The sequence below is a fragment of the Salminus brasiliensis genome, chromosome 14 (assembly GCF_030463535.1).
Source record: "Salminus brasiliensis chromosome 14, fSalBra1.hap2, whole genome shotgun sequence".
Taxonomy (NCBI): domain Eukaryota; kingdom Metazoa; phylum Chordata; class Actinopteri; order Characiformes; family Bryconidae; genus Salminus; species Salminus brasiliensis.
Genome location: NC_132891.1, coordinates 31,781,164 through 31,804,355, shown reverse-complemented (window position 1 = coordinate 31,804,355; position 23,192 = coordinate 31,781,164). Strand labels below are relative to the sequence as shown.

General features: G+C 45.1%; 1 protein-coding gene across 1 annotated transcript in view; it reads left to right on the top strand.

The window, feature by feature from the left end:
• Nucleotides 1-1,465: 1,465 nt before the first annotated feature.
• Nucleotides 1,466-23,192, top strand: part of acap3a (ArfGAP with coiled-coil, ankyrin repeat and PH domains 3a) — an 86,621-nt gene continuing 64,894 nt past the window's right edge. Inside the window, exon 1 of the mRNA XM_072696708.1 lies at nucleotides 1,466-1,662. Within this exon, the coding sequence (XP_072552809.1) occupies nucleotides 1,616-1,662 (47 nt within the window). The 5' untranslated portion in view covers nucleotides 1,466-1,615. The remainder of the gene's footprint in view (nucleotides 1,663-23,192) is intronic.

The following is a 23,192-nucleotide window of genomic DNA, read 5'->3' as shown; positions in this document are numbered from 1 at the left end:
TGTCTTACAATAAGCTCCTTCTTTCCAATTATGTCAGTTAAGTGGTCTTTACAGCAGTGATGTCCATCTTGTTTATGGCGGGTGAGGTGAGGGGGGGGGGGGGGGGTCACCTGGTCACATGACCCTGCAATTGCCTCCAGCGGGCCATTAAAGAAGGCATACTAGACCTTTAAACATCCCCCCCCCTTTTTTTTTTATGATTCCCAGCCTTAGCTGACACTTATATGTACATTGCTGCTCTAATTGGGACTATAAATTATCTGGACCCTCATTCATCAGGCTGCAGTGTGTGAGTGCTGATGGGGTAGCAGCTCCCACGCTAACCCTGTAATTATGTTCATTAGTGGACGAGGAACAAAACATGATGCTCGATCAGCACTGCTGAGACACTCTTGCTGCCTGCTGCTCTGATCTACTGACCTTAAAGCAGAGCTAACTGACAGTGATTTGCAAGAAACAATGATTTTAAAGAAGTGTATACAAACCATCCCTTGCTTTGAATTTTTAAAAACAAGCCAAGGGGTGTGCATGTTGCGTCCTAAGTGATTTAGGGAGCGTCTCAAAATAGCGGACTTTCGACAATATTCAATGCAAAGGGGGAAGACAGGATGCTCTTATGTGTGCAATACATAATGCAACCAGCTCTGGTCACAACAATAGCATCATTCTTCTTCATCTCTGTTACATGAATAATTTCTGTAGATTATCTGTCTAAGAGGAATGTTTATGGATGGAGCCCCATCCTATCCGTCTCTGCAGAACTGTGGCCTGGAAGTAACCCAGTTTGACCCTTCTGGTGTATGTGATTGAATGTAGAGCACTGACCAATTTTTTTTTTTAAACTACATTACCCAACTACAGAATTTGGGCGGAGTAATTCTGCATTCGTCACAATCTTGAGATCATAAACATATAATGTATGAGTTAATATGTTATATGTTTTTGTAAGTCATGCTACATAGTTTCTTTTTCATGATTTATATTTCAGAAGCAGATTAAACTTTCTTAATATTATTTATGCATTAAATAATATCATGACATGTTGGATCATTGGCTTCTGGTGGGATAAAAAAATTAAAAAAAAATAAATATAGTAAATACATATTTTTTATCATTTGCTTTACTGTATAAAAAGAAAATGTAAACTTCGAGAATTTAATAAAACATCAGAATTTAGACAATATTTGGGTTCATAATTTGGTCCCTTAAGCTGGAAAATTAATTTTACATAGTTTATGTCCTCCTTTAATTGTTCAACCAACCTGCATTTTTTTGCACATTCATCTCACTTAATTTTAATAATATTTATAATAATAATAATATTTATTTAATAAGTATTCATATTCTAGTTTTTCAGAAGTTCACCTCCCAGTCTTCATAACCCGCACACGCTTTTTCAGAGGAACGGCTTTTTAGGGACGGTCCCTAACGGTCCTCCTCCACTGGTGAGCAGTTCCCCGCACACCGCCAGCAGCTCCACAGCGTTACGGCGGCTCTCCTCATCTGTGGACGGACTCGTACAGCCAGGGGACACGGGGTTGCTCGTATTCCGTTTATTCGCCATTACTCTGCGATGAAATTTTCGCTTTAAACGGGAGAAGCACATTCGCCCACGATGACGGTGGATTTTGAAGACTGCATCAAAGACTCCCCCCGATTTAGGTGGGTTTTCACGGGTTTCTGTTCACTTCACTGTTGCTGCTGCTGGTGCTGGTGCTGGTGCTGGTGCGTGTGCCCCGTTGGGCATCACTGGTGACTGGTTTATAATGGGAATGGTTTTGGGCGACCCTGGTTAGAAGAATCCATCGTGGATTGGGGCTCACTGCCCCTAGTGTGTGTATGTGTGTGTATGTGTGTGTGTGTGTATGTATGTTCACTACCACAGATGGGTCATATGCTGAGTACCTACCTATTATCTACACCAATCAACATGTCTCTAACATGGCCATCCTGAATGTAAGGCAGCCTGCCAAACAGAGGTCTGGAGGGGTAGACTTACATGAGACCAGTTGATTTGCCTCGGTTTTGCCGGACTGGAGCGAATGAATGGACAGGCCGCTTGGCTGTGCCGCTCCGGGCCAGCCCACTGTCACACCAGCAACCTGTGGTTCCTTCAGCTCCAGCCAAACCCTGGTCCTGATAGACGTGTCCGTCCTCAGAACGGTGGGGTAACTTCTGTAAAACTGCTACAGGGCTCAGAATCGACCTTCTGAACCTAAACACACAGAAAAAAACAGCAGAATGGCTTGTCTGGAAGGACTGAGCCTCCATGGGCTGTCTGTTCTATAAACCATGTGGGTAAATCCACCAGTATCACGACCAGGGACTATAAGGGACAGCTAGCCCGGCCTAGGCCTGCCTGGTGTGCTTGATGTCCTGGCTGGTATGGTGAGATGAGGAGATGGTCAGATGGACATCAGTTTGGTCAAATTTGAAAAGCCTAATAGACGTTTTCGTCCTCATCTCTGTGTGAAATGTGTGTCTGGAAGGACTTTGGGTACATTTAAAGGTCACAGTGTTTTTTACTGTGTCGCTGTTTCTTGGTTAATCTGTACTTTAAACCATCCAGGTCAGTCAGTGTCATGACCAGGGACTATAAGGGACAACTAGCCTAGCATACCTGATGTGCCTGATGTCCTTGCTGGTATGGTGAGATTATGAGATGGTCAGTTGGTCTTCAGTTTGGTGGAATTTTATGGCCTAATAGATGTTTTCATCCTCAGAACATTGAGATTTACTCATTTCCAAACACTTTGTAAAAACGAGTGTTCAGTGTCTTGCTGTTTCTTGGTTAATCTGTCCTTAAACCATCCAGTTCAGTCAGTATCATGACCAGGGACTATAAGGGACCGCTAGCCCAGCCTACCTGGTGTGCCTGGTGATGGTGCCTATGGTGACATGATGAGATGGTCAGTTGGTCCTGTAATGGAAGTTCTGTGCGTGGTTCAGGATGGAGGGATTACCTAATGGCTGGAGCTACAGCTGTGAGAGTATTTATATTTGACCTTCCCTCATTAAATATGCTCAAGAAACCTAAAAATTGAGCATCCAAACACTCACTTTTCTTTGTGAAATGTGTGTCTGGAAGGACTTTGGGTACATTTAAAGGTCACAGTGTTTAGTAGGTCACTGTTTCTTGGTTAATCTGTCCTTTAAACCATCCAGTTCAGTCAGTATCACGACCAGGGACTATAAGGGACAGCTAGCCTATATGTCCTTGCTGGTATGTTGAGATGTTGAGGAGATGGTCAGACATAATTGATTTGTCTGATATGTCTGTTACACTGCTGTAACAGTGTAGCGACAGCCTCCCACCCAAACCTTTGCTACACACATTGTCTGACCTGGGTGGACAGGATGGAGGAACACCCGAGACCACGAGTACTAGCCTAGAGAGCTGACTGTGATATGTCCTTTAGAGCAATGCCATGATTATTTACCTCAGCCATTGCTTTTCTGTCCTCGTGAGTTAGCCGATGAGATGGTTAGGTGGTCGTGTCATGGACCCCTTTTGATGTTAGGAAGAACTTCAGCTCCAGCTTGCCTCACATCTTTGGCTCGAATTACTCGAACGATACAGTATGATGATACGCCGGGCTGTTGCACCCCCCATCCCCATAGTCCTCCCCCATGTTTTTGCTTCCACTGATGAAGAACTCAGTATGGATTTTACCTTGAATGGATCAGTTTCGTTTAGCCCCCTCCCAATCCCACTCTGAATACCTCTGGCTACGTCCCGGATATGGAAGATATATAAGTGTAAACCAAGGGGAAGGTTTTGGCCGCAGTGGTATGCAGAGTTTAGTCTGAGGAATTCCATTCACTGACAGAGCTGGACGCCTCGGAAGTGCGCCGCTGAAGTCGACCTAGGCTTAGATTTATACAATGGCGTGGTTTAGGTCCGCACGGTGTTCCTGTCAGGACATTTATTTCACTCCTGCAGCTGATTCTGGATGAAGGTTGTGAATCTAGTTGATGAATTGGTTTTTGCTGTCTCATAAATCTTTTGAAACAAGATGCCTCGCATACTGGGAGTCCTGTCATGAATGTTAAATCTCACTACACCTACTTCAGCTGTTTTAACAGCGTCATATATATATATATATATATATATATATATATATATAGTCATGGAAAGCAGAGATTTTGTGGGCCTCAACAGGGAGCTAAACCATTAGTGGCATTCATTATCTGCTATGCTAGCCATTACAGTGAGGGAGTTCTTCTTAAGGGAATGGGAATGGCCTCCACTCATGCTTACATGTATATTAAGCTTGTAGTAGTAGCCATGTTCAGCCATGCTCAGCTCCTCTGCTGCGTTCTCTCTTCACTGGCTTCCTGTAGCTGCTGCCAGCATCAGATTCAGAACCCTTGCCGCTGGCCTACAAAGCCTAGAATGGACCAACCAGCCCCTCCGTGCTTGATGGCAATGGTCAAAAGCCGATTTGTACCAAGAGCCCTTCCAGCTTCGAGTACGGCTCGACTTGGCTTGACCCGCCATCCTTTAAGATCCACGAAAGACAAGCATCCAGGCTATCCTGGCACCGAAGTGATGGAACGAATGTCTCCTGGGAGTCGCTCGCTGTCTTCAATAGCAGACTGAAGACCCACCCCTTTCGAGAGTACTTGGGCGAAGTGTAGTGTCGAGTGTTGTGGTCTCTGTACTGGCTTCTGTATTTATTAGCGTCTAAGCTAATGCTGTTGCACCCTTGAGCAAGGTTCTTTACCCCACCTTGCTGGAGTTGGTTGCCCACCGCTCTGGGTGTGTGTGTGTGCTCACTGCCCCTAGTGTGTGTATGTGTGTGTGTGTATGTTCACTACCACAGATGGGTCATATGCTGAGTACCTACCTATCTACACCAATCAGCCATTACTAGTATTGTGTAGGCCCCCCCTGTTAAGGCATGGACTCCACAAGCCCTCTGAAGGTGTCCTGAAGGTGGTATGACCCTATGGAAGGTGGTATGACCCTGTTGCTGGTTCACCCGTTGTCCATTCCTGGAAGCACTCCTGGTAGGTTCCAACCACTGCACTCCACAAGAACACCCCACACGACCTGCCTGATGTTTTGGAGATGTTCCTACCCAGTCATCTAGCCAATAGCCACAATTTGGCTTTTGTTAAAGTGTCTAAGATTTTTACACTTGACCATTTTTCCAACACGTCAACTTCAGGAACTGACTGTTCAGTTATTGCCTAATATGTAAAGCCCACCCCTCATCATTGTACCCCGATTGATCCTCAGGCTCTGCAGTAATTCTGCAGTAAACATGCTGTATAGTGTCGGTTGTTGGCAAACACCCTTAATCGCAGCATTTTTCAAGCTTTAAATGCTCCCATGCTTTTGGCCTAAGTGTCCGTAGCTCAAGTTCTGGAGCGCACAGCCCCACTCCCATGCGAGCGCTCCCCCGACAGCGTCAGGAAGCTGACACAGCGCAGCGCAACAGGAACGAACGAACAGGCTGGGAGGGAACGGTGGGAGTCCCGCGCAAACTGAGCAGAGCTGCACACATGGAGCTGCGGAGGTTAGATAAATAAAGTAGGCATTCCTCTGCACCCACATCCCCTCCTCAACAAGCAGCTCCCATTACTCCCCACACGTGTGTCTGTCTGTGTGTGTGTGTCTGTGTGTGTGAAGGAGATACAGAGTGTGCAGGAGACAGCGAACAGGCTGGCGTGAGAGTGTGTGAGAGCAGGCAGCAGATAGGATCTTTGCACCAAATCAAAGACTTCCAGACTTGCTAGCAGTACCTTAATGGCTGCCATCTGGCTTGGTGTCGTGGGCCTGTACAGTGCTGAGTGAGAGGTATTTACAGAAACCGGCTGATGTTTATGTGTGAAAGGGTAACGCAGAGGTTCTTCGCTGGCCGTCAACCCACCTTTGCCCTTTGGTTCTGTTTGAACTCTGGATGGGGTAAAAGATTTTGAGGTGTCAATACTCCCAATCCTGACGTGTCCTACTGGGAATCCATCCTTACATAAACATCCATCAATGCTGGTTCTATCTTTGGGAGATTGTGAGAGCAATCCATGGTGATGCCACGTCCATCCATGGGCAGGAGTCCAAGAGAGCACAATTGGCCTTGCTCTCTCTGGGTGGATAGGATGGCCCTCCCTCTCCCCTCATTACTCAGCACCGTGCTAGCACCGGTGCGGGCGTCCTATAGCAGGCGCAATAGAATGGGCAGTTAGCGATCTATTATTTTTAGCGATCTCCACCCTGTTATTGTGCCTCAGATTTGCCGCTATCCTTTTACACAGTGCTTTTAAAAAAAACTCCACAAAGCCTGCTTTTATTGGCTGGTTTACCGCCACTGTAACAGCTCACATCTCACAGGCCATGTAACATAGCATAGAATAGCTTAGCTTTGTGTTTAGCACTGTGATTGTGTTATAATTATAAATAATATGCATATGATTATTATTCCTGAGTCTTACCAGAGGATGTTGCTGTCCTCTCTGGGTCCTCTCAGGTGTCCAGTCGGCACAGTGTAAGGTTAGCTGAAGACCTACCCAATCCTCCTCTTTCCTACCCTATCCTACCCAGCTCTACCCTATCCTGCCCAGCCCTACCCTATCTTACCCTATCCTACCCAGCCCTACCCTATCTTATCCAGCCCTACCCTATCTTATCCAGCCCTACCCTATCTTATCCAGCCCTACCCTATCCTATCCAGCCCTACCCTATCTTACTCTATCCTTACCAGCCCTACCCTATCCTACCCTATTTTACCCTATCCTACCCAGCCCTACCCTATCTTATCCAGCCCTACTCTATCTTACAGTATCCTACCCAGCCCTACCCTATCCTACCCAGCCCTATCTATTCTACCTAGCCCTACCCTATCCTAGCCAGCCCTACCCTATCCTATCCAGCCCTACCCTATCTTACCCTATCTTATCCAGCCCTGCCCTATCTTATCCAGCCCTACCCTATCTTATCCAGCCCTACCCTATCTTACCCTATCCTACCCAGCCCTACCCTATCTTATCCAGCCCTACCCTATCCTATCCAGCCCTACCCTATCTTACTCTATCCTACCCAGCCCTACCCTATCCTACCCTATCTTACCCTATCCTACCCAGCCCTACCCTATCCTACCCAGCCCTATCTACTCTACCCAGCCCTACCCTATCCTACCCAGCCCTTTGTTTTCCTCAAACTGCTGTCCTCAAAAAAACTTGTTTTCTGGTGAAGCTTTTTACCCACTGATTAATGGATTACAGCTTTTCTGTGTAAGATCTGGGAAGAAGATCAAATGAGGTCTGTATATAGCCGGATTTGTGTATGTAGCATTGTGTTATTTTAGTCTGGATGGTGAGTCAGTCTGGAGAAAGCCCATAACTGTTTGTGAAGTTTCATAACACTGTTGAAAAGATTCCAGAGCAGACCAGAGGAGCGTCTATAGAGGAGTCTGGTGCAATCGTGGCATCTGTTGTGGAGGTAAAAGCAGTGGAACTGTCCCAGGAGGTAGACGAGCAAAAGTAAAAAAACGACCTATTATGGCTCAACGTGGACCTTTTCTCATTTTATACATTCAGTGTCCACTTCCTTCATGTGTTGGAGCATAGCGAGCATAGCCACAGCATGGGTTCTTTCACACATGTTGACATCCTTTGTACCGTCGTTCCAGCTTAAACGTGGTCGAAAGCATTCTTCATTTCTTCATTAATGCCACTCGGGCCTATTCACTCTCTGCCAGCTCCTGGCAAACTTGAAGGAACCTTTTCATTTGGAGCATGTTGCCAGCTCCCTTGGTTTTGACTGGTCAAGCCATTGACTGGTGGACTGGTCTTTTTTTCACAGTGTCTGGAATTTTTTTTTGGTAAATCAGGTTATGCTGAGAGGGATTTACAAGAAATGGCCTTGGTTGACTGTTCAATTTGTCCAGCGTTAAGGTTCAGTGGATCTATTAGTACTGTATTAGATAGATTTTCCTTTGATTGGTTAAGGAAATTCCATCTGTATAGCATCAATATTGTTCTATAATACTGTCAGTGTGCATACCTCTAGATATCTGGTTTGAGGAAATTTCTGGCTCTTATGTCATTCTTTACAAAGCAAAATTAGCAGTGAATGCACAAAACTTCCTGCAATCAAACCCAAGTTAGCTAGGTTCAGAAACAGTGACAGTATATGCTGTTTCTGTGACAAACTGACACTTTGGCACGTCGTCCACTGCGGGGAAAAGATCTTGCAGCTGATGTTGCATTAGGTTTATACCACAGTGTTGGCTCATTAGTTCATTTGAAGGGGCAGCCTCTGTTAAGTGGACTCCAAACTCCGTTTCTGTTAGCCAAATTCTTTTGTGTGCTGTCAGTTTTTTTTAGGTTTTTGAATGCCTTAGCTTCCTTGCAAACCTCCCCTTGTTTTTCGCAGATGCAGTCAATCAGCCAAGACACGTTTGGTGTCTGATGTTTGCTTCTTTGGTTTATAACTAGGGATGCTAGGCTAATGTTGCTGACAAACACTTAACTGAGACTGTCTCCAATCTAATCTTGGTAAATGTCTAGATCTTCACTTTTGTTGGATTTTTGAGGCAAAAAGGAAGATTTTGACTGTGTTTACAGACATCATTAACCTAGCATCTTCTGTCCTGAACTAAAAGAAGCACTCATCAGTTATCAATCATGTCTGATGGACTGCATTTGGGGTAACTCCTTAAGAATGCACATTCCTTAAAATTTACAGAAACCTATAAGATTGCTTAGAATCCCAGTCCTAAAGCTCTACCCACGCCTCTACTAGTCTATAGTCCTTCCAGAATAAAATAAAAAAACAGTTGTTAAATGTTAGTCTACGTCCAGCAGTATCCTTGTGAGTCTAATAACAAGACTGCATCCCCTCATATTTTCTGTGAGGTCATAATTCCAGCGCTGAAAGATATAGCATGGAGCAGATTGGAGCCACCTGACCAAATATTATTCCTGGTTCCTGTCTAAAGACTGCTGTGTCACCCTCCGGTTCAACCCCCAGTGTGACCTGTGCAATCCATTCCTCTGACTGAAATAGGAAATTACAGTTTAATTACCCTGAGAGGCTGACTTTCACCCGTACGGATCTCATGAGGCACATTTATCTCCTTTCGAATGTAACCAGGCACACATTTTATATAAACATCGTATATAAACAAAAATCAAGTACTGTGTGGTGCTGTCGGTGGGGTATCGTGGGTTCACCATGGCCAGTACTCAAACTATCATATTTATTTGTAGGTCCCACAATGTCATTTTAGGATTGTTGGAGGCTTCATTACTCGGGCTGAACTTGCTAGGACGGCCTGATCTGGCCATGCTGGCGGTTGTTCTAACTGATGAGATGTTCTGAGATCTTTTTGAACCTCTTTGCAGACTCATCTACATCTACAGCCTTTATTCTGAAGTTCTCAGAGAGCTCTTTGGGTCTGGCCATGGTGAACTTCACCACTCACTTCAACTTCAATCAGGAGCAAAACAAACTAATGCTAATCTTACACTAGAAGACTCCCTAAAGACTCTCTATTTAACGATGATTTTGCACTGCAGAGAATCTTACAGGGTCACTACTTGCGAGCCTACCCCATATCTCACCTACCCACCAGAGATGTTCCTCTAGCCACAATGTCCACATCAGAACTTGCATGAGCCATATTTACACACATTTTCTGGACATGATTAAAGTGCACATTCTAGATATTCTTTTAGATATTTCAGAAATTGCTTGGGCCTATGTGTTTTCCACTGGTGCAGATAAGGCGCACTTATCCTCATTGATAAAAGCATTTGAAAGATACATACCCGCCTCCTGAAGGCTGTTTCTGGCCTGTCAGACTGACAGCTCAGGATTTTTCTGAAAACTACTGAGGATTCTTCTTCCATCAGCAGTGGGGGTCTTCCTTGGCCCACCAGTTCCTTTTTTTCCTTCTCATTGATATTCCACACAGGTGATTTTGGTGGTCCCAAGGTTTGACCGAATGCTCTAATGGTTTCCCTATTGTTTTTGGGCCTCAGAATCAGCTCTTGCCCTCATGTTGGCAACAGCAGACTCCACCGAGGTGTTCAACAGCTTAGAAGAAAGCCATTGCCGCTGTGGAACACATCTGTGGCGTCATCGTAAACAGTATCTGACTGGATTGAGCTGTCAGTCTCTCAAACACAATGTACGAAAACACTGTGCCACGTGGCTGTGGTTCTTGCCTAGGCTATTTTCGAAATCATGTGACGATGAGCTTAAATTGTGGCTATATTTGCAGCACCAGTAAGCGCTCAAGCCAACCCTTGCTGACAGCGTACAGTTAGAGAGCCTACTTGTGGTTGAAACCCGAATATGATCCTCCTATAATAAGTCTTATGAGTCCACAGATGTAAAGTCCATCAAGCTAAAAGGGAAACATCTACCACTCCAGAGGCTTTCATGCTGGTCATGGTGTGCCGTCCTTCACACTGAGGCATTCGTGGAAGCCCTCATGACTTTTGGCTCCTGTTTGTTTACAAGAACATTTACATGTACATTTAACCCAGAGCCTTATTTTGTGTGCTGTCCAGTGTCGACCAGAGGAGGATAGGTTCCCCTTTTGAGTCTTGATTCAATCTGAGGAAGAAGTTCGGACCAGGTTATCTGTGAAGCTTCTTTCACGTCCGTATTTGATCATATGGTTATTGTAATCCATGCATTTTTTCCAAGCTCTAAAGGACAGAATAATGAATGACACACAAACTATGCCGCCGTAGGCCGCTCAGCTCAGCTCTGTGAAGAGGCCATTTCACCCGAGGCTGAAGAATCAAAGCTGAGATATGATTTCACTCCTGTGTTTGTCCCAAGACCTGAAGCTGTTTTGTCTGATGTCTGAAACCTGACTCTGTGGACTCTTAAGAGGATGTCCTGCAATGTGCACCAGGCTTTTTGTGCAGGCATGATATCATGATACCCTAGCATTCAACCAGAGCAGCTCAACGTCCACATTTGTAGATCAGTCTCATGTGTCCGGCACACTCTTAAGAATAAAGGGGCTTCAAACGGTGCTTTGAGCGAAACCACAGAAGAACCACTTTTGTTAACGGAAGGTGCTTTACCGAATTCAGTATTCTTCAGACTTACATGGGTATAAACATGGGTCTTCTTGGAGCCAAATGTGGTTCTTCTATGGTTTCTCTCAAAGCACAATAAGTGGTGTTATGAAATAAGTACAGGAATTTTGCCTGAAGCCCCTCCCTTAACCGACGTCCTATAAATTCCGGCTCCTCTTCCGGTTATCAGTGTCTCCATTTTTGTCGTTTTCTTTTGTTTTTTTGCTCCATCATTTGAAGCCTGCAGCTGTACACTGTTTGAAGAATCCTGGATGAATCGACCAATAGAAACGCACTAAAACACTTGCTATTAGCTCTTAGTTTACATTGACAATATTTGCGTTCTGCCATAACCATGTCTTTGCAACCCTCCATCATCTCCCTTTTACCCGCCATGTATCATTCCTCATCCCTGGCTCCACATATCAGAGGGTAGGCTGGCTTCCAACCACCAAGCAGAAGCCACCTGAGCTCCAGCCCAAAAGTCTTCTCCCAAATCTACAAGAACCAATACCGTAATACAGGTATAATATAGATCACCTAATATATATAATGATTCTCTCTAATTCTGAAATCAATGCAGCTGAATTGCCGCCTTCAAACCAGCGCTGCTTACTGCATCCATTCACACGCTTCTACAGCACTGCCGAGACTCCTTCTTCATCGCCTGAATATCAGACATGTTCAGTAAAACTATGTGTGTTATTTGTTTAGTTGGGTTGTGTTTGTCTAATTGTGACTTGGATAATGATCAGACTTTGATCAGATCAGATTTTGTGAGTTATCAATGTAGATATCCAGGTACTTCCAAAGGGTTCACTTACTTTTTCTAGCCTGCTCTTTGGATGTTCACTCAATGTGCTGAATATCAGACATGAACAGTAAAACTATGTGTGTTATTAGTTCAGTTGGGTTGGGTTTGTCTAATTAAATACCGTAATATAGGTAATATAGATCACCTAATATATTGATCCTCTCTAATTCTGAAATCAATGCAGTTGAATTGCCGCCTTCAAACCAGCGCTGCTTACTGCATCCATTCACACGCTTCTACAGCACTGCCGAGACTCCTTCTTCCTCGCCTGTTGCTGTGAGCGCCGTTTGTGATTTACTCTGGATCGTCGCTGGCAGAATGTACTCATTGTTGTGAGGCCTCATGCCTCTGCTGTCATACTGGCTCTTTTCACTGGGCCTGACTGGCTTCAGGCTCTGGGCTCAGTGGAGTAGAGCAGACTCCCCCACACCCCCCACACCCCCCCCCCCCCCCCCCTCTGGAGCAGCTGCCGGATGCGAGAAGGCCTCCGTGCTCATTGACTCATGATCACGATGGTCAGAGATGGGGGACACGGGGGAATTTAAAGGAAGGGCTCCTGTGAACATGAGGCTTTAAAGAGTCTTCAAGGAAGCGGGGCTCTTTCTGCTGACCCGGGGTCATCTGATTGGCAGTCGTGCTGGATTTAGTGCCTTGAGTAGTTTCTGAGCTCTGCGCTGGCTGATTCACGACTGCATCCTACTCAGGCTTCGAACCAGTGATCCTTAGGTCATAGTAGTAGTGTTGGACCGTTGGACCACTCAGAGCCCCTAAACTTATTGCCTTAATTGAAACATCTTTAGCTGGTTAGCTCTTGAAGAAGTCATTAACGCAGAAGTTCACTTACTTCTTCTAGCCTGCTCTTTGGATGTTCACTCAATGTGCTGAATATCAGACATGAACAGTAAAACTATGTGTGTTATGAGTTTAGTTGGGTTGTGTTTGTCTAATTGTGACTTGGATAATAATCAGACTTTGATCAGATCAGATTTTGTGAGTTATCAATGTAGAAATCCAGGTACTTCCAAAGGGCTCACTTACTTTTTCTAGCCTGCTCTTTGGATGTTCACTCAAAGTGTTGAATATCAGACATGAACAGTAAAACTATGTGTGTTATGAGTTTAGTTGGGTTGTGTTTGTCTAATTGTGACTTGGATAATGATCAGACTTTGATCAGACCACATTTTGTGAGTTATCAATGTAGAAATCCAGGTACTTCCAACGGGTTCACTTACTTTTTCTAGCCTGCTCTCTGCATGTTCACTGTATATGCAGATGCAGAGCTGCAGGTTTATAAAATGTAATATGCAACTCAACAGATCACTCCCAGTGCTCTGCATGCAAATGATCGGCAAATAATATCTGATCTAAATGCAGTAGCAGTCAAGGAGGCGTCGCCGGTCACAGCGGATTTGAGGCCTTTTTGGAGATCTTCCTCCAAGATGGCCTGTTGCAGCTGCCGTGGGCTCCAAGCAGTTTTCCCGGCATGTTCTTGTTGCTTCTGCTCTATTTCATACTGACCTCCTTCCATGGCGAATCTGTGTCAGCAGGCCTCTGTCTTCCCCTCCTCGGTTTTCATCAGAGTCACACTCTGCGCTAAGGGGGACAGGAACTGGGCTATCAGTCTCACCAAAACACACTGACTCTTTTCTCTGATGAGTGACTCTGATCCCCTGAAGCAATGCACACTTGTCATGTCTTCTTGCTCTGCAGTTAAGGCGGGTAGTAGACCTAGCATGGTGCTAATAAGGCAAAAGAAATTAGCCTAGGAATCACAGAGGGTCGCTGTTTCTTGTCCTTAGAGATGCCTTGCCCCAGCTTCAGCCTGTCTGTGCTAATTATATTCATCCCATTGTTCCATCGCTGAATAGGACTCTCGGAGCATGACGCTGAAAGAGGAGGGGACGGCCACCTTCTCCTGATCTGGTTAAGGGCGTCACTGAACTGGCCTGCCTCGCAGGACGACCACAGAAGGTGACAACTAACAACAGGGATTAAAGTCAGCAGTTTGAACGCTTCGGATAATCGCAGATTAGCCCACATTCGGGTTTGCTTGCTTGCAGCATCAAGGTGTGCTTGTGACTTCTGGCACTTGAGCAGTAGTGGGCCACGCTTCAGCTCATCTTGAGGCCGTGGAAGTTACAGATGTAGCATTATGCTAATGCTAGCAAAAAGAAGAAGAGTAAGAATCGCTTAGATTTACTGTTAGTTTACCTACCCCCTTTAATTTGGACCATGTAAAGTAGCCGTATAGCACTTTTTCATTTCTTCTGGTAAATTTTAGACGCTCCCTAACCCTAACTGATGCAGTATTGGTTACTGCTAGCTAGAATTTGACCACAAAAAAGGGTAAGTAATGGAATATTAAAGAACAGGGTTGGGAATATCACACAAACGTTACCAAACTATGGTCTCCATAGCCACGAACACTGTATGGACAAAAGTATCGGGACACCTACTCTTTCCAGGTTTCATCTTAAATCAAGGACTCCAAAAAGAGTTGATTCTGCTATTGTTGAAGAAACTGTCTCTACTGTTCAGGGAGGAAGACTTTCTGCTAGATTTTGGAGCAAGCATTGCTGTGAGGATTTGATGGCATTCGGCAACAAGAGCTTTAGTGAGGTCATGATGTTGGATAATCGCCACCCCACTTCATCCTCAATCCCCAACTCATTCTAAAAGCATCGGATGTGGCACCAACTATCGTCAGCTCAATGCTGGGCCTAGACAAGCTATGTATGTGCATTTGCACATCTGTGTCAGCAGTGTAGCATAGCCTCTCCACCCCTGCAGTACGAAGCACTTGTGGCTTCGAGGACATGAGGAACTGTAGCAGTAGCAACGGCCACATTCCGGTCTCCCCAAGCAGAGTCTGTCCTTTTATCTTTAGGAAGACTAGACACTGTTCTTTTGCCAGTTAGGACTCCTAATCTGGCCGGGCTGCCTTCCAGACGATCCGCGGCGGCCTCTGCAGCATCCCTTTGACTCGATTATTGTACTGGTTTGAAAGGACGCGGTCCCAAGAAGCAAGACTGTGCTTCAGAGAGATGGAGCGAGAGAGCAGGCTCCGCTGTATGGCTCGCGATCTGAGGACGACTTTGAATCCCGCTTCTCTTTGATATGAAATTCTGACCATTTCTGAAGGCAGAAGAGCCTCTTTTTTAGTGGATCTAGACCCATATGGCCGAGTTGTTGACTGTTGCCTGCGGTCTGTCAGCCCCTGATCTGATCAGAGCGCTTGAAAAAGGCTCTTCGGCTAGAACTGCTCTTTTGTCCGATCTGGAAAGTGAATCGAGCTGGGAGTCGTGAGCAGTTACACAGCAGGAAGTGATAATGAGTTAAGCAGCAGAACACGACATGGTGTGGGTTATAGCATCATGGCCGGGGGCTTGCTTGCAGGCGTGAGCATGGATTTTGGAGGGATTTGTAGGCAAGGAAGCACCAAACCATTGATTGAAATATATGTTTTTAATACTGGCATATTCTTCCGCCAGAAAATATAGTTCCACTACAGACGCTGTGTTCGGACTCGTTCAGTTGATAACTCATTTATCGTTCACAGGCATAGGTAATAGGGCTGGGCCATATCCAATACAAATACAAGATATTAATAATAATATAATATTATGATATTACGATAGTAGATGTTAAATGTCTCCTTTTTTAAAAATAAATAAATAAATAAATATAAAAGCTGCATTTGAAGACTTTTCAGCTAATATTACATTTTTATTATGGATTAATCTGCTGATTATTTTCTCCATTAATCAATTCATTGATTAAAATTCTGAAAACAGTACGAATATTTAATATTTTTTTCCAACAACTTAATAATTAAGAAAATGTACATGATATGATAACCATCAATGTTCATATCTTGGTAACTAACTGCTGCATAATAACAAACATTGTAACTCTTAGCGAGAGATGCCCGAGTCCTCAAGTAGCCGCCGAGACTTGGGGATGATGTCATCCTGTCCAGCCTTTTGTTGCAGGGCCACCACGTGAAGCCGGGCTGTCCTTCCTGTCTCCGTGCAGCTGAATAGACCGCTTCCATTCACACACAGCTGCACAAAGGGTCCGGTGCAGACCGCCGCATTCTGAGCAGCCTGCTAATTTACCTCTATAGAACGTCCTGCGACACAACAAAGAGCCGCTGGAGGGAAAGCCTGGGCCAACAGTCTTGACAGACCCTGAGAGCTGAGGGCCGACGGGGGTGTGTGAAGGGTTTGTTAAGTAACAGGCGGGGTATCTAACTGCGGCACCATGCCGCTGAGGTCGTTTTCCTCGAGCTGTAAAGATGCTGTCGCTGAGTCACTCAGTGAAAATCCCAACTTAGATTCTTTCATTCTTCATTCACTCTCACGTTGCCGTGACTCACCGGAAGACTAGAGGAACTGGATTCCTGAGAAACATCTGTTCCCAGTTAGATTTTTTTTTTTACCTCCAGAGTCAAAACTGTATATGTCTAAGGTTTTGTTTTTGGGCTCAGTTTGACTAATAAGCTCCCCATCTGATCTCAATTGGAAGGAGCTATTGGGTTTCCCAGGCTGTTCAGGAGGTTCCTACTTCATAAGAAGAAATCATCTGCTTCCACGTTAGGCCCTAACTGTGATTTATTGAACTGACTCCATGAAGACAGTCAGAATTTGATGATATACCAATACCGGGCCTAAGCATTGCCATGTAGTTCTTTGATCAAGGGCCGTAAAACAGAAACGTCAACGTCTGAGATCATCAGATTGATCAAATGTGAGGGCATGATGCTCTGTCACAGTCTAAAGAAAAAGTAAACCCACTCGCTAGTTTGCAGGGTAGCTTGGGTGGCTCCTAATGTGGCTGAGGGTGGGCTACAGGTGGCTAATAATGGGCTGAGAGTGGGCATTTCTGTCCAGATAGTTCATATGTCCACCCGAAGAAAGTTCAGGAAAAAGCTTAAGCATTTTATTGAAATGTGGATGAAGATACAGAATAAATGTTCTGGGTCATTAGCAGTGTGTAACAGTCCCCTTGTTTGCAGGCCGAATTCAGCACATGGTGAATTTTTGGGAGGAGGAACTTGCCTAAAATCCATCCACCCAATCCAACAACCTATAAATGCCATCTGTACCTTGTTCCCTTGTCTACCACAAAGTCTTCGCAACCCTCCACCACCCCGTCACCTCCTATTTACCTCCTTTTAAACTGTCATTCCTGGCTCCACTTATCAGAGATGGAGGGCTGGCCTCCTACCACAAGTAGACATTTCTCTGAGGTCCCGCCACCACCCTTACAGTCTTTTCGCAGGGTCCGAACCAGCAGACTAAAGTTTTCATTAGAATAACCAGGAAGCTAAACCCGGGGGTGCGAGGCTAGGCTAGGCTATACCCAAATCTAACCAAACACTCTCTTTTGCTAGAAAACTGCTGCAAAAAAATGACAATGCTAAAAAGAAAGCTAGACTAGGCTATGCTACATTGCTCCTGTGAGCTGTTGCGGTGCCATAAACCAGCAGAGGTCATCATTATTTTTTTCGACAAGCTCACCGCAAAAGGAAAATCAATGTGTTTTATTCCTAGGCAAAATAACAGGGTTGTAAATAGTGTTGTTAATTTGCATAAGGCAGCAGGTCGATGTATTGAAATGTAGCTACGTATCCAAATGCCCACCTCAGGATGGGATCCTGGTCACAGCACTGCATACTGTAAGTCCTTCGGTGTCTCTTGCCCTTATCCCTTATTTATACGCAAAAGACATTCACCAACATCATGTGGTTTGATTATAGGATAGGTTCTGCATGAGCTGTTCAGCTCTGCTGTAATTTCATCAGCGTCCAGAACAGGAACTCTGCACTGAGGACACCACTGATATCTCTCCACTTCGGCTCATTCATCACCAGCAGCACATGATGGGGAGAATATCCAATTTCGCGATGAGATCCGTGTCCGGGCCTCTTTTGAGCAAGCCACTGGCAAGGAGAAAACTCCCTCAGATCGAGAGGAAGAAACCATGAGAGGAACCAAGACTCAAACGGGGAACCCATCCTCCTCCGGTGTTGCCAACCTTTGCCACTTTTCGGACCCCTCTAGCGACATTTGTTTTTTTTAATGCGACTACCGACAAATCTAACGCCTGTTTTTCTGGGGTTATTGAGACTTTTGGAGACTCTAAGGTGAACACACATGTTCTTTAGTTACTGTCCCGTCGCACAACACTCACAGTGCTCGGCCTCACAGTCAGAGCAGACCCACATCCCTCTACGTCCACACTGCAAAATAAACTGCACGTGCTCAAAGCCACCGCTGACCCCGCCCCCTGTTTACAGAGCGGTATGTAAATAGAAATGCTTCTTTAGAGAGAAACGAAAATAAATCACTGCATTTAACTAACTTACACAGCCTCGGATAAAGGAGGAGGGTTGAGCGTAGAGTAGCAGTTCCACCCCACATAACAGTCCTTTGATCAAATTTTAAATGCTAACATTTACCAACACAGAACAAAATTGATTAATTAAATTATGTAAAGATTATTTATGGAATGTGGATCTAGACAATCAAGAAATTTTGAGAAGATGTATAGAACAACTGCCAGATTGAAAATACCCCCCCAAAAAAACAACAAATGGCAGCTAGTGATACAAGCTGGCCCTAATTTAGCGATCTTTTGGCGAGCCGCCAACCGCACAGCTTGATTTAGGGGGCGTCGGTGTGTCTTTGTTATCGTAACTATGGGAAAAGTTCGCCTTGCACGGCTCGAAACGTACAAAAGGCATGTACGAATTCTCTTAATTGATCAGGGGTGTGTTTTGGGTTTAACGTGTAGTAATAAACCAATCGGCGCGTCACTCGCCATTTCCTTTAAGAGCAAGGTGCGGTCTGACTTTGACGGATTGCTATAGCTATTTCTGTGTTGACAATTCACCGCCAATACAGCAACGAACGTCTGACTGTTGACGTCTGCCTAGGTTGTTTTCAGTTAGTGGAGCTCCTGTGTTTTTTTCGTTGCTGGATACGTAGCAATACGCCAGAAATTGGCCTGAACACACCTCATTTCGTGACCACCTTGCCCATTGGCGTAGTTATATAGGTGTTGGTGGGGTGTAAGCTAGATTTCAGGATCGTGAGGGTTATAGCATGAAGCTAACTACTTTAGCCGTGTAGCACCAACTTCACACACCAAACATGTCTTGCCTGATCAGTTACGTTTGGGCTAAAGGGGAAATTCTGAAAATAGGTGGAGTTTTGGACCATGGTTTTTGGGAAAACATGCTCCCTCCCAATCTAGAGGTCATCTAGTTGTCCAGACCTGGGGCTGTGGCCTCTGGAGAAAGTACACGTCAAGTGAGTCAGCTTGCTGGTAAATGCTCTGGCAAATGTTAGGGTGTTTCTTGGAGACTGGGATTATTACCTAGCCCCCCACCACACCCCTCATTAGTCATCACTTTCAGCTGGGCTACATTATGAGCATGTGGATAGTTCTAAGTAAGGTACGAGTGGGAATTAACAGGACTCAGTGGATTTGATTAGTGGTCCCGCTGGGAGCGCCCATTAAGACTCCCTTGCGTTACCTCATTTTAGGGGGAGCGCCTGAAGAATTTTCCCTAGTCATGATGCAGTGGGGCTTGAAGAAGCTGGTTTGGGGTTGGAAGTGAAATGGCCTGTTACAACCTTTACATGAAACCATGCCATAGAAACTAGAAGCAGTATTGGAGCACCATGTTTTTCCCACCTTATTTTATGATATTTCTTGTTACAATAGAAGGTAAAGGATACAGGGAAATAGACTTCATGGACATATTAGGACACAAAAAAACATCCTTTGTTAAGCACCAGTGTATCATTGCTTTAGCAGTCATGGCCGAACTGGAACTGATTCTCCTGCCTGTAGAATGCAATGGGAAGTTTCCAACATCCAGTTCCCTAAATTCTTCATCACGTGAACCACCCTCGCCCAGGAAGTGGTTGAAGTCCCCATGGACCTGGAGAGAACAAGCCTACGCTAAGATCCTCTGTGTGAATCAAGTGGAAAGGAATCAATTCCCATTGGGTTCCAGGGTCTGGGTCACACAGGAATGTCCCAATATGGGTTTCCTGGGACGATTCCACACTATTGGTATAATATTCAATCAGTAGAACTATTGAACACAGCACATATTGGAGGCTACCTACCCTGGGTACGAGGGACATGTTGGCTTCTTAACCCGAATTTCCGTTCCACCTTAAATGGTGCAGCAGTATCAGACATGCACTAGCACCAGAATGTAGCTGTTGCATCGTTTAAGGTGGAATGTAAAATTAGAATAAGAAACCTAAAAACTGCCCAAAAACTGCCTCAAAACTGCACTTTCCATGCTCAGTTTTCATTGGCTATTGACGAGACTCGTTCAGACTGACTTGTTGACCATTACACTGCTAGATTACGCTTGGCATTGGGTCAAATCTGGTCTGCAATGCAATCGGGAGGCCAAAAATCAGAAAGTCCTTATAGTAAATAGTCAACTGCTGCCGGGCAGTTATTTCCAGGCCTACCAGGCTTTATCTCTGTGAATGGGGAGAGACAAAAATACTGGAAATTGACGATCAGATCTTTCGTATTTCAACCAGTGGCCGGTCTTTTCCCCTCATGCACTACTCGATTCACCCTCCAACCGACGACTCCAACTGGCGAAAAATCTGCTGACTAGAGCCAACCAGTATAGACTCAGCCAGACTAAGAATTTGGCCTAAATTCGGGGTCAAAATCGTGTCGTGTATCCCCATTGCTTACGGATTTTACAGTGTGGAAAGAGTTTAAGGTCCTTTTTTTTAGTTGTCCCTGTTTTTTTTTTTGGCAGGAATTAGTTTTATTAACCTTATGGATCCGATGCAAAACTTAATATTAAATAATAATAATAAACTTCGAAGTAGCAGCTTAAACGGCTCAGAACAACCAAGGTTTCGTTCCGTGTTAATTCTATTCTGGTAAAAGAGTACAAAATTCATTGTAAACTATCTTTAGATTTTTAAAGCACTGTCTGCCTTGCTGTCCACCATGAGGTGGTGGGGAACGGGGAAGTAGAAAGTGGGAACTGGATTTTATTATTACATCCTTGTCTTCAGCCAGAAGTTCCTCCTGCTTCGCCTGGTTTTGTACCGTGACACTGAATCATGCAGTTTTAGCCATTAGCCATGTCTCCGGTGCTGGTTCTGGGACGTATGCTGACTCACAGCTGCAGCTTGTGGAAGCATCTGGTTCTGATTTGGGCCGACCTGCACTCTCTTTCTCTCCCTCTCTTTCTTACTCTCTTTCTCTCTTATTCTCTCTCTGTCTCTGCCAGTCTCCCAGCATGCTCTGGGGCGCTTCTCAGTGATTGGCTCTGGCCTGGCCTGGCCTGGTGCGCAGACAGGAAATGCACGAGGCCAATATCGGCCCACTGAAATATTAACAAGGCCAGTAAGGAGAGGCGCCATGTGCGGATATGTGTACAGATGAGTGTGTGTGTGTGTGTGTGTGTGTGTGTGTTTGGGTATGACTAGCCTTACAATACTACAATAGATGTTCTGAGTAAGCCTGTGTAGAAGTGAATTGTGCCTGCTAACCTTCAGATATTTGGATACATCTGATTGAGTAGGTGTTTTTCCTAATTGTGAAGACCTTCAAGTCTCAAGGCCTAAGCCCAAATATCTGCAATATCCCCAGGAAGTGCCTAAGAAGCTAACAAGTAGTCACCAAATGTGGAAACTTTACAATGGGGCCTACTATCAAAGGTATGCTTTAGGTCATTATCCTGTTGCAGGCCTCGTTCCAGCTTCAGTTTCTTGGCTTTATGTCACATGTGCTTCCAGAATTGCTGATATATTGTAAGATGTTTCCAAAATCCTTCTGGCTTGTCTTGATGTTGCTTTGTGTACTTCAGATGTGAGGAGGTGGAAGATACAGATTTTGTTTCGGTAAGAACCGCTGCACAGTAGAATAGTGCACCACCAGCCTGCCCGTGTGACTTCCACAGTTCCCCTGAACTTCCACTGCTCAAAGACTCCTCAGACTTCTGAAATTGCAAGCTGGCCGTGCTTCAATACCATTATTTCTGTCTTTCCTCTTCTTTAAGGCAGCTACATTTTGAGATCATCTGCCATACCAGCTGCATAGAGGAGCCCATGAAACACCATGATTAACGTTAAAGTCTCAATGGTCTAACGTTGCATTTTAAAGATGCCAGGTCCATTTCCCTTCAACAGCTGTCGGGACGCAAAATTAACCATCAGCGGTGTCATTAAGCTGCAATAACATGCCCACTTTAACATGCATATCTCCTGGCTCTGTGCCTGCTTTCTCCTGCGCTCTGCAGCCGCAGTGTTGTCATTGCCGTGGTCTCAGGAGGCTCTGCGGTTTGCATTGGGGCTCAGTGGGGCGTGAGTGGAGTTGCTTTTGCGTGATAGCGGCCTGTTTGCACACTGCCCGCCTCCGCTGGGACCAGCTAGCCCTGCTGAAGACGGCCATTACCCTCGGCTCATCCATCATCATTCGTTAACCATGCGACCTTCTGTCCTCTGAACGCATTCACATGTGGTCGCATGCCAGCGGAGATGGAAGGACATGGTGTTCATGGACCGATTCTCCTTTTGACTTTGCTTCTTTTGACTGCAGACATGCTAATTAGTCCACGAAGACGTGTTGTCCTTAAACTTCAATGACTTCCCAACAATGTTAGATATGAAGAACCCACTTTAGATTTTTTATTGAACTAGAGGTGCTTCCTGCTGGGGATAGTAGCACACATAGGTAGACCATAAGCCACTGCTTTTTTAATATATTTTATTATGTTAGGATTTTCTTGCCTTTTTGGACGGCATGCAAGCACCAGAGGTCCACCAGAGGGTTTTCTTGGTTTTCTTGGGTTTGACTAATTAATAAGTGCTGTACAGATTAGCAGACAGCTCTGAGGTACATGATGTAATTCAGTCTTCTACTCAGCTCAGAACTATGGCCTTCAAGTGCACTCTTACGGGCTGAAGTACACAACCTGATAAATGGCTACAGGTCTGCGTATTTGAGCTAGAACATAAAAGCTTTAGCTCACGGCCTATAACGGTGCACTGTACGTCAAACAGAGACCGTTTCCTATCCAGAGCTTATCGCGCCCCATGTCCAGGGGGAATTTTACGAGGGACACGTCAGCGAGTTTATCCACATCCTGGCACGGTCGCGCATGATGACGTCAAGAGAGCAAGAGTGAAAACCGGCCATAGGAAACACCTGGGGAAACGAGAGGAGAGATGGACGTGACCTATGGCCTCTTTCTTTCTCTGTTTATTCTCCCATATAACGAACGGTCACATGGCTGTTTATCGCAGAATGCGTCTCCAGTGTGGACAAT